The 15,681-nt window shown below is 34.7% G+C and overlaps 3 protein-coding genes across 3 annotated transcripts in view; all 3 read left to right on the top strand.

Moving 5' to 3' along the window:
* Nucleotides 1-14,725, top strand: part of LOC132175108 (putative disease resistance RPP13-like protein 1) — a gene marked incomplete in the record, with an annotated part of 46,375 nt that extends 31,650 nt beyond the window's left edge. The window contains 7 exon segments of the mRNA XM_059586942.1: nt 11,897-11,931; nt 12,192-12,298; nt 12,429-12,463; nt 13,039-13,191; nt 13,296-13,549; nt 13,933-14,166; nt 14,357-14,725.
* LOC132173033 (putative disease resistance RPP13-like protein 1) lies at nt 4,138-6,552 on the top strand. The gene is made up of 2 exons (XM_059584597.1): nt 4,138-4,450; nt 6,502-6,552. The coding sequence occupies exons 1-2, from the start codon at nt 4,145-4,147 to the stop codon at nt 6,550-6,552; spliced, it is 357 nt and encodes a 118-aa protein (XP_059440580.1). The 5' UTR covers nt 4,138-4,144.
* Nucleotides 6,611-7,897, top strand: LOC132173023 (putative disease resistance protein At3g14460). Its single transcript, XM_059584587.1, has one exon. It carries the CDS (start codon nt 6,611-6,613, stop codon nt 7,895-7,897), a length of 1,287 nt encoding a protein of 428 aa, XP_059440570.1.
* Nucleotides 14,726-15,681: the final 956 nt, after the last annotated feature.

The following is a 15,681-nucleotide window of genomic DNA, read 5'->3' as shown; positions in this document are numbered from 1 at the left end:
TTTTTTTTGAAAGAAAATATATTTTTTAATTTTTTTAAAAAAATAAAAATTTAATTAGGTGTCCACGTTATTATTGATGACATGACCATTTATGCCAAGTGTTGAATTTTAATTGGTCTACGTGTTAGTGACGTGGACTTCTGTTAAGTCAACTAACGGTCAGGACCAATTTAGTCTTTATCAAAATTACAGGTATTTTTTGTGATAAAAATCAAACTCTAAGGAGAAAAAAATAAAGAAATGAAACTTTAAGGAGTATTAGGTATTTAACCCTTTTATTTATCTTAAAATTGAAGGAAAGGTTGAGCTCTGTTTTCCTCCTCTGCTGTTGCTGTGCTTCATTGTCACTGTCAAGCATTCCGCTGTCAGCTTTCTTTCAATATTCTAAATATAATGATATATCTGAATATTTATAAGGAGACTACATACATTTTGGTGTAACCTTCATTTGATTTTATTAATGAATGCTCGTTTCTATGCAATATCAGCGTACCAGGAGCAAGGAGGGGGCTTTGATATTGGGCCTTAGCCTCATATGTCTTTCACAGCTGCACCTAAGGCCTACTCATTAAAAAGCTAAAAAGTCTGGAAGATTAAGGAAGTTAAACAATGAGATTAAGATAAAGGAAGGATACCAGACTCCATTTCTCCCTAAACTCTCTTGATTTTACTTTTTCACTATGAATGCTCTATTAACTTAATCATCAGAGTCTTCTAGCTGGCCTTCGGCCAGTGCCTCTCTGGTAGTCGTTTTTTTGTCTTGCAAGTGGACCCGTCTACCACTACCAATTCAGCCGTGCAAAAATCTGCTTTTACAACAATTAAGATTGACGTTGGCCAACATGTGTGATAATTGTTCCAAATATCCTGTTTTGCCTTAGAGCACTATCGGCAGATTTCTTAAACCTCATTTCCTTCTCTAAACGTAGAAAAAATTCTCTAAAACCTACCTCCCTTTCCCTTCCCTAAACCAAGGGAAAGCTATTATGTTACCCAAAATTTAGGGAAGCACTTTACCTCCCCTTATCCTTTTTTTATTAAAAAAAAAAGGTTTTCTCTTTCCATTAGCATTGATTTGAAAAAATATTTAAATGGTACAGAGAAAAGGTTAAAGGAAGTTATTGTAGAGTAATCGAAAATGGCTGAAAAAGTAGTTTGATTTCTTAAATTTAAAGAAAATCTAAAAAAAGTTGTTGAGAGTGCTCTTTGGCTGATGTGGTTAAAATATTGAAGTTGCTTTTTATCACACATTTCAAATCTCATGACATAAAAGTTGCAAAACTTTTGTAGAATAGGCTTGCTTGCCAAACTTGAGAAGTTTGGGATCTTTACAGCACTGATGATTCTTGGCCTCTTAGGAGGCAGGTTGCTCTGTGAGTATTTTTTAGGTACTTATCATATATGCTTCTGTGATTACCGTATGTCCTTTCTACTTGTGGTACAAATCATTTTGTAGAAAACCTGGATCATTCATTTTGTAGTAAACCTGGATCATTCATTTTGTAGTTTTAACTTCAACAATTAGACCCTCAATGACTCAATTTATGCCAACTTGTATTAGGTAGGAATCATATCACAAGCATGAAGATGCTCTTGTTAGGCAAGAAATTAGGTGAGAACTGAGAAAGATAAAACAACTTTGTTTCTAGCACTCCAGTAATTCTTGGGGTTTAGTCATAGCACTCCAGGGTTGAAAAAAAAAATCTTGCTTTTTTGTTTCTGTGATTTTTCTTCAGGAGCATTGACAAAGCAATTTTGGATTGTACTGTTGTATATCTTTGGTTTAACTTTGTTAGGGATATAATTTACCATGGGTCCCACTCATATGGACCATTACATGAAAAATAATTGCGCGGGATAACCACCCATTACTCCGAACGGGAAGTAAAACCCCAAAAACTAAGAGTATTCCTAGTAGCCTCACCAAATTTTACTCACCAAAATAACAAAAAATGCACTTTTGATTATTTTAACAACTCACATTTTTAGAGTATCCACAGCCTTACTATTTTAACAATCTACTTTTACTATTCAATTTAAATATCATTTTTCAAAGATTTGTTTATTCTTAGAAAAAAGAAAGAGAAACTAAAATAAAAAAAGAATAGAGAGAAATGAGTTGTTTAATCACTAGATGAGTGAATAGTACTTTTTTATATTTGATAAGTACCATTCACTTCACTAATTTTTTTTTTTTTTTTGGTTAAAATAGTGAGTCTGAAAAATGGAGATTTAAGCTACTTTCGATAAACTGCCTCACTAAAATAACCAAAAAATAGTTTTGGTGAGGCTGACGGAATGGGACATCTCCCACATATCGCAGTTGTAGAAAACAATACAAAAGGTTACATAGCTCCAGGTAAAATTGGATTTTTGGTCTTCTCTAAAAAACGGTGCCTTATTTAAAAAACGTTATTTAAACATTATGCTAACTTAAGCATTGGAGTGTACTTGTCTCTTTGGGACCAACGGACCCTAGTGACCCTTTTTTTTAAAAAAAAAAAAAATTGCAAGTGACCTATAGCCGGTCTGGCCATTGAAAAAATTGTTTCAACGTACTTATTGCTCGATTGGACTGCTTCCTGTCCTTAATTTTGGGTTGTTCTTCGTTGTAATTTTTGGTCTTTTCCCCCCTTTTTTTTTTTGACAACTTTTGTTATACTGAGAATTGAGTTAATTGTGGACAGTCTTATGTTGAAGACAACATATGGATGATCGTATGGGTTAATGAAATTATTTCGGTCTTCATAGCAGGTAAATTTGGCTTTTGTTCTACATGCTTCTCTGTTGCATTGGAGCCAATACATTATCCTTTCCATTGCGGTATTTCTTTGTTATTATCATTTTTGTTTGTGTTGGTGTAAAACATTTTTTAGAAAGGGCTTTTCCTATTTTTGGGTAATTGGCACACTGCCCAATGCCTAAGAGCGGAAAACGTCCTTAGCCCACCGTTTTGACCGAGACACGTACACTTCTGAGACTGTACTTGAAAGGAGAGAACGATGGCCCTATTTGCTTAAGGCGCGGAATGGTACTGTAGCTAGAATGATATTGTTCTAGCTACAGTACCTTGCATGATGTGCACCAAAAGTCCTGTCCTATTTTCAAAAAAAATCAAATCACCTACACACCCCTACTATTATTGCAGTCCTGCCCTATTTGGTGTGTGAGTAACCTACCTTAAAAATAGGTTAGTCTGTTAAATGGTTACTGCAATAACCATTGGGGTATGCGAGTGATTTGATTTTTTTTGAAAATAGGACAGGACTTTTGGTGCACATCCTGAAAGGTACTGTAGCTAGAAGAGTACCGTTCCACACCTTAGGCAAACAAGGCCAAAGAGACCAAGTGATTGAGACGAGAGGAATAATCGTGGCATCCAACTTGAGAAGAAAGCTTCTTACTTTACCAAGAGAGTTCTTATGATGATAGATCGAGAAGAAAGGAATAAAAAAATAATAAAAAATTGAAAAGAGAGAAAATGAACCAATAGATAAAAGTGGTGATCAGTTTGGTTGTGTTTGACGAACTATTTCATTCTCTAGAAACTATTGGAACATTATTTTAAAAAAAAAATCAATATTAAAATTTTTTAATTTTTAATTATTTGTATATCATATTATTTATTTTTTATTATTATTAAAAAAAATCATTATAAAAAATATATTTTTTTTTTGACTTTTCAACACAAAAAATTTAAAATTTTATACAACTTCAATCTAACAGTAAGTAACAAAGGCAAAAGGGTTTGCCAACGAGTTGTAAATTCTTAAATTACAAAATTTAAATTATTTTTAGATATCAAAACACTTGAAAAATACTATTTATTAAAAATGTGATATATTATAATTAATAATTGAGTATATTTTCATCGAGTTATTACTTTTTATGTTGTAAAGAAAGTTTGAATTAAAGACTGGATTTTGGTTTTATGAAGAATAAGAGTCTTTTCAAAAATGAAGAGAAAGCTTTTTCTAAAGAAAATTTTTTATAACTCCACATTTTTAATATGTGATATTTTCCGAGCATTTTGATGATTACGATGGCGTAAATTTCATAAGTGTAGAGGACGTTAATTCCTATATAGTATGCTGAGATATTATTCATTTTAATATCTCATTTCTTCAATTACAAAGAAGAAGACATGGCCGATGCTCTTCTCTCTGTTGGCTTCCACGTGCTAATTGACAGGATGTCTCGCGAGGTGCTTGACTTCTTTGGGGGGCGAAAACTCGCCGAGGGGCCCTTAAGAAAGCTGAAGATAGCATTGCTGTCTGTGAAGGCAGTGGTGGAGGACGCGGAGGAGAAGGAACTCACGAACCCTGATGTGAAAGTGTGGCTTTGTGAGCTGAAAGATGCTGCTTTTGAAGCAGAAGACATCTTGGGTGAGATTGCTACAGAAATCCTGAGATGCAAGTTGGGTGCTGAGTTTCAGACAACTGCAAGGAAGGTACGAAACTCTGTATCTACTTTTCTTAATCCCTTTTTCAAGAAGATACAACGGAAGGTGGAAAGGGTACTTGACCGATTAGAATATCTAGCAAAGCAAAAGGATTTCTTAGGTCTAAGCGAAGGTCTTGGAGGGAAATCTTCTGAAAGATTGCCCTCCACTTGTTTGGTTGAAGAATCTGGTATTTTTGGTAGGGATGATGATAAGGAGGCAGTAATTAACTTGTTGCTGTCGCACGATGCCAGCGGGGGTGAGATGTGTGTGATTGGCATAGTGGGTATGGGAGGAATTGGCAAGACCACCGTTGCTCAGCTTGTATACAACGACAGGAGGGTGAAGGAGAATTTTGACCTGAAGGCATGGGTGTATGTGTCACACGAATTCGACGTGTTTAGGGTCACGAAAACTATTCTAGAGGCAGCAACTTCGTCAACTTGTGATATTAAGGATCTGAATGGGCTTCAAGTTACACTTAAGGAGAAGTTGGTGGGGAAAAAATTCCTACTTGTTTTAGATGATGTTTGGAATAGGAATTATGCTGACTGGGAAATCTTAATTAATCCCTTTAAATTTGGGGCGCAAGAAAGTATGGTTATTGTAACAATGCGTGATAATGATGTCGCCTCCGTGGTACGCTCTTGTGAGACTCGTTGTCTGAAAAAGTTATCAGAAGATGATTGCTGGTCAATATTTTCAGACCATGCGTTTCACAATGTTGACTTTATTGCACATCCTGAGCTAGAGGCAGTAGGTAGACAGATTGTGAAAAAATGTGAGGGCCTACCTTTAGCCGCCAAAATGATTGGTGCTCTCTTGTGGTCGAAATTAGATGTTGAAGAATGGGACAAGATACTCAAGAGTGAAATATGGGATTTGCCAATTGGGGAGACAAGCATTCTTCCTGCTTTAAGATTAAGCTACAAATATCTACCATCGCATCTAAAGCGATGCTTTGGTTATTGTTCAATATTTCCAAAGGGTTACGCATTTGAAAAAGACCGATTAGTCTTATTGTGGATGGCGGAAGGTTTCTTGCTAGAACCCAAAAACAAAACAATGGAAGAAGTTGGTAACGATTACTTTCTTGATCTTGTATCAAGATCATTGTTTCAACAATCAAGTGGTGATAAATCATGTTTGGTAATGCACGATCTTGTCAATGACTTGGCCAAATTTTTTTCTAGACAATTTATCTTTAGGTTGGAGGGTGATAGTTTTTACGGAATTGTGAACAAGACTCGTCACTTGTCGTATTTCATAACAAGATTTGATAACTTTAAGAAGTTTGAGGCTCTTTACAAGGTTAAGCGGTTGCGCACCTTCCTGCCATTAGAATTCTCAATACTGGACAACAATTTATCTAAAAAGGTATCGAATGATCTATTGCTGAAGCTAAGATGTTTACGGGTACTCTCTTTGTCTCATTATGAGAATTTGGCTAACTTGCCTGATTCAATTGGCAAAATTAAACAACTACGTTATTTGGACATTTCTTTTACTGCAGTTAAAAGGTTACCTAATTCCTTGTGTAAGTTGATCAATTTGCAAACACTCAACTTGTCATGTTGTTATAGTCTTGTTGAGTTGCCTAGGGATATGCGGAAACTCATTAATCTACGACATCTTGATATTACTAGAACTGACATAATGGAGATGCCGATACAATTGGGTAGCTTAAGAAGTCTGCAAACGTTGACAAAATTTATTATCGGCAGCCGTAATGGGTCTTCCATAGGAGAGTTGGGAAAACTTACAAATCTTCGAGGAAAGCTTGCTATTTTGAACCTTCAAAATGTTCTCTCTTCTACTGATGCCTCAGATGCAGGGTTGAAGGAAAAGAAGCACATTGAGGAGTTGGTGTTGGAATGGAAAGCTGATACTGTTGTTTTAGAAAGTCAAAGAACTGTACTTGACAATCTCCAGCCTCATTCAAATTTGAAAAGTCTCACTATCAACAACTATGGCGGTCAAAGTTTTCCAGATTGGATAGGGCATGATTCATTCATTAATATGGTATCTCTTCATCTAAACAAGTGTAAATTTTGTTGCAGCCTGCCATTGCTTGGACAACTACCCTCTTTGCAGAACCTCTCTATTGTTGAGTTTGGTGGAGTTGTTAGAGTGGGTCCTGGATTTTATGGTAGTGGTTCATCTTCAATTATGCCATTTAAAGCATTGAAAGTTCTAAGGTTCGAGTTGATGTTGAAGTGGGAGGAATGGTTTTCCTTTGGTGCTGAAAATGAAGGTGAAGCTTTTCCTCTCCTACAAGAGCTTTATATTCATGATTGTCCCAAGCTAACACAAAGGTTGCCCAGCCATCTTCCTTCTTTAGCCAAACTTGAGATCACGAAATGTCCACTATTGGTGTCTTCACTCCTGATGTTTCCTGCTATATGTCAATTGAATCTAACACATTGTAATGAGGTTTTATTAAAGGAATTGCCAACTAGAATACAGGTTCTCAAAGTTGGAGGATTTGATGCACTAGATTCCCAAGCCAACATAATGATGGGGCCCAGTAGTTCTCTTCAAGAGTTAGAAGTCAGTGGCTGTTCTTCGTTTGTGTCCCTTTCCAAGGGTGATCTAGCATCTACATTAAAATCCCTTATCATCAGGAATTGTGGGATTTTAGAGCTCCCAATGTACCCGATCTTTTCATTCCTTAAAAAATTGTACTTATATGATATTTATGATTCTCTCAAGTCTGTCCCATTGGACTTATTTCCAAACCTTTGTGATATCTATATCTTTGGGTGTAGGAATTTGGAATCTTTGACAGTTTCTGAAGAACATAGACATGATTTAATGACATTGCAAATACAAATCATAGATTGCCCTTGTTTTGTATCTTTTCCAAAAGGTGGATTGCGTGCCCCCAACCTTGCATTGCTTTGGGTTTGGAATTGTGGAAATTTGAGGTCACTACCGGATAAGATGCACGTTTTCCTTCCATCTCTAGAGGAATTGCAAATAGTACATTGTCTAGAGGTCGAGTCATTTCCTGAGGGGGGCTTGCCTTCTAATCTGAAATCGATTACCATCTCCGATTGTGACAACCTCGTTGCCGGACGAATGAGATGGGGTTTGCAAAAGCTCCCTTTTCTTAAAAGTTTGTTTATTTGTGGTGAAAGGGGAGATGCAAAGTCCTTTCCGGAGGTGGGATTGTTGCCCACCAATTTGACTGCTCTTCAAATAAAGAATTTTCCTATTATGAAATCTCTAGATAAGAAGGGGCTTCAACACCTTGCCTCTCTTGAAGAATTGCGGATCTATGACTGTCCTATGCTCAAGTACATGCCTGAAGAGGGACTGCCTGCCTCCATTTCTGTTTTACTGATCAACAATTGTCCTTTGCTAAAGAAACAACGTCACAAAAAAAAAGGAAAAGAATGGCTCAAGATTGCTCACGTCCACCTAATAAAGATGGATGATGAATTGATTGAATGAGCTAAAAGTCTAGCAAGAATCTCCACTTAGGTACATGCTTTTTTCTAACATTTCCTCTCTTTTATATTTTTCTCTTTGTTTCATCCTGTCTAATTGTTTTCCTTTTTGCTTGATTAATTGTATTGAAAATATTTGATCAAAAGAATTTAGAAGATCTAAGAGCTCGATTATGACTACACAAAGCAGATGTGGGGGTATAGAATCTGACGCGCTGCTCCTCACATCATTTGCTGCACATGTATGTGAATTTTCTGTTTCAATCTACTATGAATGCATTATTATTTATTTTTTTGTTCAAACATTTACTTAATATTCTAATGAATAGGTTACTAAAAGACTTGTGATGAATAGGTTACTAAATGAAATATTTAACTTTTTATGAAATCATTTAGATTTATTCTCTCCCCCTTTTCCCAAAAAACAAAATTGTATATATATATATATATAGTAATCGAGGTATTCCTTATATTTATCATCGAATCTAATTTGATATGTCCTTTCAAATGTGTGCAGTTTTTTCAGTATGAGTGGATGAAAAAGGACATGGCTTCTGTTGATTGATCAAAAGCTCCTTGGTTAATTTTCATGGGGTAAGTGAATCTTACATATATTAACAATGTTCTTCAAAAATATATTTTACATAACTTTTAAATGTAAAAAAAGGAATTAATTTTTTTTACCATGACTGATTTCCTGTCTGATTCCACCACATAATGTTTTATTATTAAGGGTTGCATGCATGCTTGCATTCAATTGTCCTGTGCATACATTAATTTCACTTGCGAAGTAAGTTTACTGGACTTGGTGTATTGTGCTGTTCCTCCTGACTAGGTGGATCCAAACTGTTTTGTGAAAGTTCCAGTGCCTGACAAACGACTCTCAATGTGACAAGTGGTTCTGCTCTCAGAAAGAGCCACGCTCAAGGTATACCAGTTTAATAAATTGGATGTCCAAATATGAAATCTTTGGACAAGAAAGGGCTTCGAGACCTCTCATCTCTGCAACTATTGTGGATCTATGATTGCCCTAAGCTCAAGTACATGCTAGAAGAGGGGTTGCCTGGGCTGCATATCTTTCTATTACAAGGGTTGAGAACTGCCCTTTGTTTAAGAAGCTGTGGCAAAGAAAGAAAGGAAAAGAACAACAAAAAAATTCCTGGCATCGATCAAATAGTGATTGATGATGAATATATTGGATGAGCTAAAAGTCTCGGAAGAGTCTCATTTTCTGTTATAATACCTGCACATCATTTCGAAGGCGGCAACAATATATTCATCTTTTACACTAAGGTAATTGCTCTTTTCCGTCGGCTAAATATAAATATGATCCTCTTGCTTCTTGTAATAACTTTCTCAAATTCTTTCATATATATGGTTTTCTAATATTTTCATCGTCAGATAAATTTCTCTTTGTTTTATCACTGCCTAATTTGGGTTTTTCTAATATTAATTGTATGGAAAATTTTCAATCAACAGAATTTCCAAGATTGAAGAGCTCAAATTACGAGTACAAGAAGCAAAGATAGTATTCATGTATGTGATACATGAATGGCAGAAGATCAGCTAAAATTTTGGACACCTAATACTTTTTTTTTTTTGATAAGTAAGTAGCTGATTTTATTAAAAGCGTAAGGCGCCCCTAAGTACACTGGAAGTATACAAGGAGGATCACTTAACTAGAAAGGGAAAAACTGGGTCTCTTTTATATTCATCAAATTCACGCCCATGAATTGTTTTTCTTTTTAATAAAAATTATAAGATTTTTTTTTTTGGGGAAAATTGTAACATTTGTATAAATCTGATAAGCTTGAGTAGGCACATGCTAGATCAGATCTGCTTAGATTGCTATGCAAGTGAATGTGTGAAGCTATTGACACTTGTGTGCATGCCAAGAATCAGTGCAGTTTCCAATTGGATCATGGGCTAATTATTATTTATTTTTATGGAACAGAGTGCTTAACTACTTGTAAGTTCTTCCATTACTTCATCATTCTGGTCATTATAATCAAAGGTTGTGGGTCTCTCTAATTTCACTGCCTGAAATTATGGGGAATATAGAGGTTTGTTCCGGTGATTTGTGTTTCTTTAGATCTCTAATTGACCGTCTATCCTTATAGTCAGTGTGGGTTCTTTTGCAGGGTCTCTTTCCAATGTCATATGCTTGGAGTTGAAATTGTGTAGCTGCTGCTGCTTGCCAGTCTCCTTCCCCTGGGGAATTTTCCTCTTAAGAGGATTCCTCCTTTTCCCATCCTTTATAACTTCAAAGCGACAAACTTCCCCCCATAGGTTTACTAATATTGATGAACAACATTTGATTCTTTTGTTCAACATAAGAAACTCAACACTTCTCTACTTGAAAAGAAAATTAAGCATCACATATAATATCAAATAATTCAAACTTAAGTGCTATTATTTATTGATTCAGACATTTAATTATTTTCTGATGGTGTGGTGCCAAATCGCAATCATGAGAATTTTGTTTTATTTTTTGTTTTTGTCTGAAGTGTACGGTTTGAATTGCTATCCTTTATCTTTTCTCCCAAAAGTTGGAACATGGGAAAAGGTAATCTCAATGGCAGTAGAGAATTTTCTCAATGGGAAATAATGCAGGTCAGTTTTCAATATTGCTTCCTTTTTCCTCAGTGTTTTCTTTTATTTTTTATTTTTTATTTTTTCTTTCTTTGAGTGCAACTAAAAGACTGACCAAGTGTTAGTTTTATTCAAATTTATCTTCCATCCCTTCCAAAATGAGACGAAAAGATTCTGTTTAAGTGGGACTTCTTCATACCCTTATTTAGTTAAATAGATTTATTTTATTGGTGTTGCCTTGCTTCAGAAGGAATGAAAATGACTAAGCTTTTTGAAGTCCTGTGGATCTTCGAAGTTTCTTCAATATAATGCTTTCTTATTTGTTTTATGGAAGTCATTCCTAATGGTTTAAAAGAATATAGGTTCATCAGGAGCTTGTAGATACCGGAGGTGTTGTGGTAATATATTGCCCTATTTGGTTATGTTACAATCAAGAAAAAACAGTTTGCCAAGAACAAAAAGTAATTCTATTAATATGTTATTTGTGGTTTTTATTTTCCTATACTGAAAATACTTAACAGAAACAAGCTTGTCAAGAGAAATTTTCAAAAAATAGTTTCAAAAATCACGTTTGAAAGCGGGTATAGAATATGACACGCTGCTCCTCACATCATCTGATGCACATGTATGTGAATTTTCTGTTTCAATCTACTATGATGCATTGTTATTTATTTTTTAGTTCAAACAGTTAGTTATATTCTGATGAATATGTACTAAAAGACTAGTGATGACCTGTTGAACTTGTTGTGTAGTGCCAAATCAAGATTCTGGGAAATTTTGGAATTTCTATTTTCTTTGGGAGTGTGGGATCTGAATTACCATTCAGTTTCTTTTCTTCTGATTGCTGGTATGCAGGAAAAGGTAATCAGTGGCAGCATAGGATTTTTTGTGGCAACTGTATGATACTTGTTAAAGTGGCTCATGGTTTGTGGTAACAAATGGCTGGGTGCCTACTTATATATCCAACCCGCACTGCGCCAACTGAAGTTATTGCTGTTTCTTATGCCGTCAATTATCAAAATTTTGAGAGATGAGAAATTGCAGCTGGGAATTAGAGGGTGAAATTATGTGTTGACTACATAATGCACGTCCGTTTCCAAAGGTGCTTTCTTTCTTGTCCTCAGCATTTTTCTTTTGTTTTGTTTTGTTTTGTTTTTGTTTTGTTTTTTTGTTTTGTTTAGTTTTTTTTTTTTTTTTGTTTTTGTTTTTGTTTTTTTTTCCATCTTTCGTTTTTTTTTCTTTTATGAAATCATTTAGATTTATTCTCTCCCCGTTTTCCCAAAAAAATTGTGATATATATAGAGTAATCGAGATATCCATTATATTTATCATCGAATCTAATTTGATATGACCTTTCAAATGTGTGCAATTTTTTCAGTATGAGTGGATGAAAAAGGACATGGCTTCCGTTGATTGATCAAAAGCTCCTTGGTTAATTTTTATGGGGTAAGTGAATCTTACATATTTAATAATGTTCTTCAAAAATATATTTTACATTAATTTTAAATGTAAAAAAAAAAAAAAGGAATTTAATTTTTTTACCATGACTGATTTCCTTTCTGATTCCACCACATAATGTTTTATTATTAAGGGTTGCATGCCTGCATTCAATTGTCCTGTGCCTACGACTTCAACTAATTTCACTTATGAAGGTGAACTTAATTTCTCTTGCAAACTAAGTTTACTTGACCTGGTGTATTGTACAGTTCTTCCTTACTAGGTGGATCCAAACTGTTTTGTGAAAGTTCTAGTGCCTGACGAATGACTCTCGATGTGACAAGTGGTCCTGCTGTCAGAAAGTGCCACACCTAAGGTATAGCGTACGTCTCCTTCCAATGCAGTGCATCTCTTCCCGAGGTTATTTGTGCATTCTAGCATTTTGACCGAATAACTTAATAGTTTCTTATCTAATTCAAAGCTTTTTGCGCATTCTCTTTTTCTAGAGGTTCAAACATCATGCTTACAGACTTGGAAAACTGTATGTTTCCTTTCTGTTTTTTGATTTCTATGTTGGTTGTATCTTAAGATCTGTCATGGATAATGAACTAAAAGAATGTAATCCATGGATGATAGCTGTGGGTGGCTATATGCCAATGTCAATTCTTTTTGTTGATTGCATATAGTGGCTATATGCCTCTGGAGTATGCAATAGATGGGCTCTTTTCCTTGAATTTTGATGTCTTTAGCTTTGATAAACATACAATTTATGTATGTCATATTATAGTATGTACATACATACTTATCAAAAAAAAAAATAGTATGTACATACATAGAATTTAAGTCCAGAGACCTCTGAAGTTCAGTGTTGTTTATATCCCTATTTGGCTAACTATTCATACTCTTTTATTCATAAATATCTATTGTTTTCTGTACTCTTGTGTGGATGTTTTCTAATCTAATATAACATATAATATACAATGAAAGAAACCCGCACATAGCTCGGGTTATAGGCTAGTAAACAATAACGTGCAATTCCTTTTATGGATAAATACTTGTTTGCGCATCACAAGCCTAATTAGAACTTTGATTTTCATTAATTTTGTTGTTTTGCAGATTTTCAATTTATTATGATTATAGCAGATATTGGAGTGGCCTTCCTGCCGTGGTCTCAGATGTCAAATTTTTGTTGTACCAACAAATATAATATATTTAGCAGGAAGTTCAATCAATACAAAGGGAGACGGCTAGGGAGGAACTTAGTAGGAGGTAGTTTGAATAAAATAGGATGAGAAATGATTAATCTCTTCTCTCGTTCTTTCTCTTATCCTTTCGATTTTCAAAATTATCATTAAATATGTGGGCTCGTGTAGGTTTCACACAAGAACCCTACAGATTCAATGGTAATTTTAAAAATTAACGAGAAGAGAGAGACTGAAGGATAATCCATGGGCTTACAAATCCAAAAGCATAAATGCATTTGTAGTATGGAGCTCTGAATACAACAAACAGTGAGCAATGAGTTGGGATACAGACACTTTTGGGCTCAAGTTGGTGCAACAGAAGGTGTGGGCCTAGCATCTTCTCGTATCTTTTCATACAGCTGCAACCCATGAATTCACACAAGGTACATAAAGCTCTCAGCATTTGCAGAAATTGGAAAATATTTCCATAACCATAAAATAGGCTGATCTACATCTTGGCTTTATCTAGCTTTTCTTTGTTTGCATTTGGACAAGTATTGATTGGTAGGGGACCCTCCACATTCACAACACTCCCATGTGTCCCTTACAATACCACGTCTTGGAGTCGACAAATGGCTGGACTCGGGTTTTGAGCTATTTGTTCAAATAAATTTTAGATTGTTTTAATTTTCATATAAATTTTCTCACAATTGCTATCCTTTTCTCATTAACAATATTAAAATTCTAGCCTTTTTTCATATATATATATATATATATATATATATGACATATGATATGATATATATTGTGAATTTTGGTGATGTAGCATACGATCTCATTAAGTCAACAGCTAGAGTACTACAGGGAGTATCAGCTTAGGGTGCTGGAAATTGCAGGGAGATCAAATGCTTCAACAATAATATCTGCTGCAATCTACTTTCTTAGTGCTGGGAACAGTGACTTTCTTCAAAACTATTACGTTGATCCTCTTCTTCAAGTCGCCTATTCTTTTGATCGCTTCTCAAACATTCTTGTGCAATCCTATACAAATTTCATTCAGGTCCCTCCTCTCCTCACAGCACTTCTTAAACAGATTATATATCTTTCTCCCTTTTGTTTGTTTGTTTTTTGGAAATAAAAACATTAACAAATATTTAAAACTACTTTTATCTTTATCTTTATGTTGTAAGAATTAAGAAAAAATAAACAAAATTCCTATGCTTTCATTGATAAAGAAACATATGTGACAGGGCCTATATGCATTGGGAGGGAGGATGTCTTGGCTATGGAAGACTTTCTCTGCCATGGAGGACTCTGCATCTGCAGAGTTCTCTACATTGGGGATACTGCTACATCTTCATATTGTTTCTTATGAACTTTAGGTAATCAAACTTGTCACTAATGATAGTTCAAAGATAATGTTATTTAGTAAAATGTTATACAACTGCCATACAATTTGATGATGTGATAGTGACTCTTACAAAAAATCCTAAGTAGTTGTCTAGAAGCTTACTAAATATCATTACTCTAGTTCAAAATGGATGCAGATATTTTCCTGGTAATGGAAATGATTAGCACACTGACCTCTTCAGTGTTGAATGGGTCAAATTGTAAGATCCTCTAATGGCTTCATTATATCAACTTCTCCATTTTCATTTTTGCTGAGTGCTCCTTGAGGTTGTAGCTCCATGGAGTCACGAACAAGCTGGCTGTTTGTTAATACTTCTGCAACTTTGTAAAAATAACAAAAGAAAAAATATAAGTCCAAAAATAACAAAAGAGAAAATAAGACTTAATTTGTTAATACCTCTGCACTTTCCAATATAGCATCCGTTGCACCTGCTTTCTTCATATATATGGGATCTGATGGATATAATTTTTATCAAACTAGCGAAAAACATTAGAAGGAAAAATTGCTAGGTCTGACAGCTTTGCTTGGGAGACTTCTATCCAAGTCCTTGGGAGACTTTTGGAAACAATGGAGTCTGGAGTATTTGATGGTGAAATGTCGGTCGAGCCCTTGGTGATTGTTGTCTTTTTCTAAAGCAATTATGTTAGTTTGTTCCTTCTTTCCTGTTTCTTGCTTAAAGTGATGGGAATTTAAATGGAACATTGCTGTTTTTATTTTTTTAGCAATTGGACTATGTTATGGTACTCATGAAAGAAGGATAAAATTATATTATGATAATCCTAATTGTTAGGGTCATGGCCTCCTCAAATGGTAAGGTCTACGGATAGGATAATTTCAATTCGTTGTTATGATATCATATTGCAATATTCCAGTCTCATATTAAGAAAATAATTAGCTTTAAGTAGACAGATGGATTATAAAAACACTTATGGTGCTAAGTTTTACGTTGGTTCTTTGATAGGTGAAATTAAACTTTTTAAGTAATTTTAGAGAACTTAAATTGTAACTAATGCTTTTTTAAAGTGATAAGGTGATGTAACTAACAATTTTTTTTTTTTTTTTTTGAGTCGTTCTGGTCCATCTATTCAATGAAACACTGATAATAGCTTAAAGGTGCCAACTTCAAGGCCAGATGTACGTGTCATATGGGAATAATAATAATAA

The sequence above is a fragment of the Corylus avellana genome, chromosome ca1 (assembly GCF_901000735.1).
Source record: "Corylus avellana chromosome ca1, CavTom2PMs-1.0".
NCBI lineage: Eukaryota > Viridiplantae > Streptophyta > Magnoliopsida > Fagales > Betulaceae > Corylus > Corylus avellana.
Note: the sequence above shows the minus strand (reverse complement) of the source record. Positions and strands in the feature narration are given on the sequence as shown.

What these genes read in the sequence shown, in the direction of transcription:
- LOC132173033 (XM_059584597.1), top strand. Translation starts at nt 4,145, where the DNA reads ATGGCCGATGCTCTTCTCTCTGTTGGCTTCCACGTGCTAATTGACAGG. An exon ending in TTCAGACAACTGCAAGGAAG is followed by an intron (nt 4,451 to 6,501) that starts GTACGAAACTCT and finishes ATTTTGTTGCAG; the next exon opens with CCTGCCATTGCTTGGACAAC.
- LOC132173023 (XM_059584587.1), top strand. Translation starts at nt 6,611, where the DNA reads ATGCCATTTAAAGCATTGAAAGTTCTAAGGTTCGAGTTGATGTTGAAG.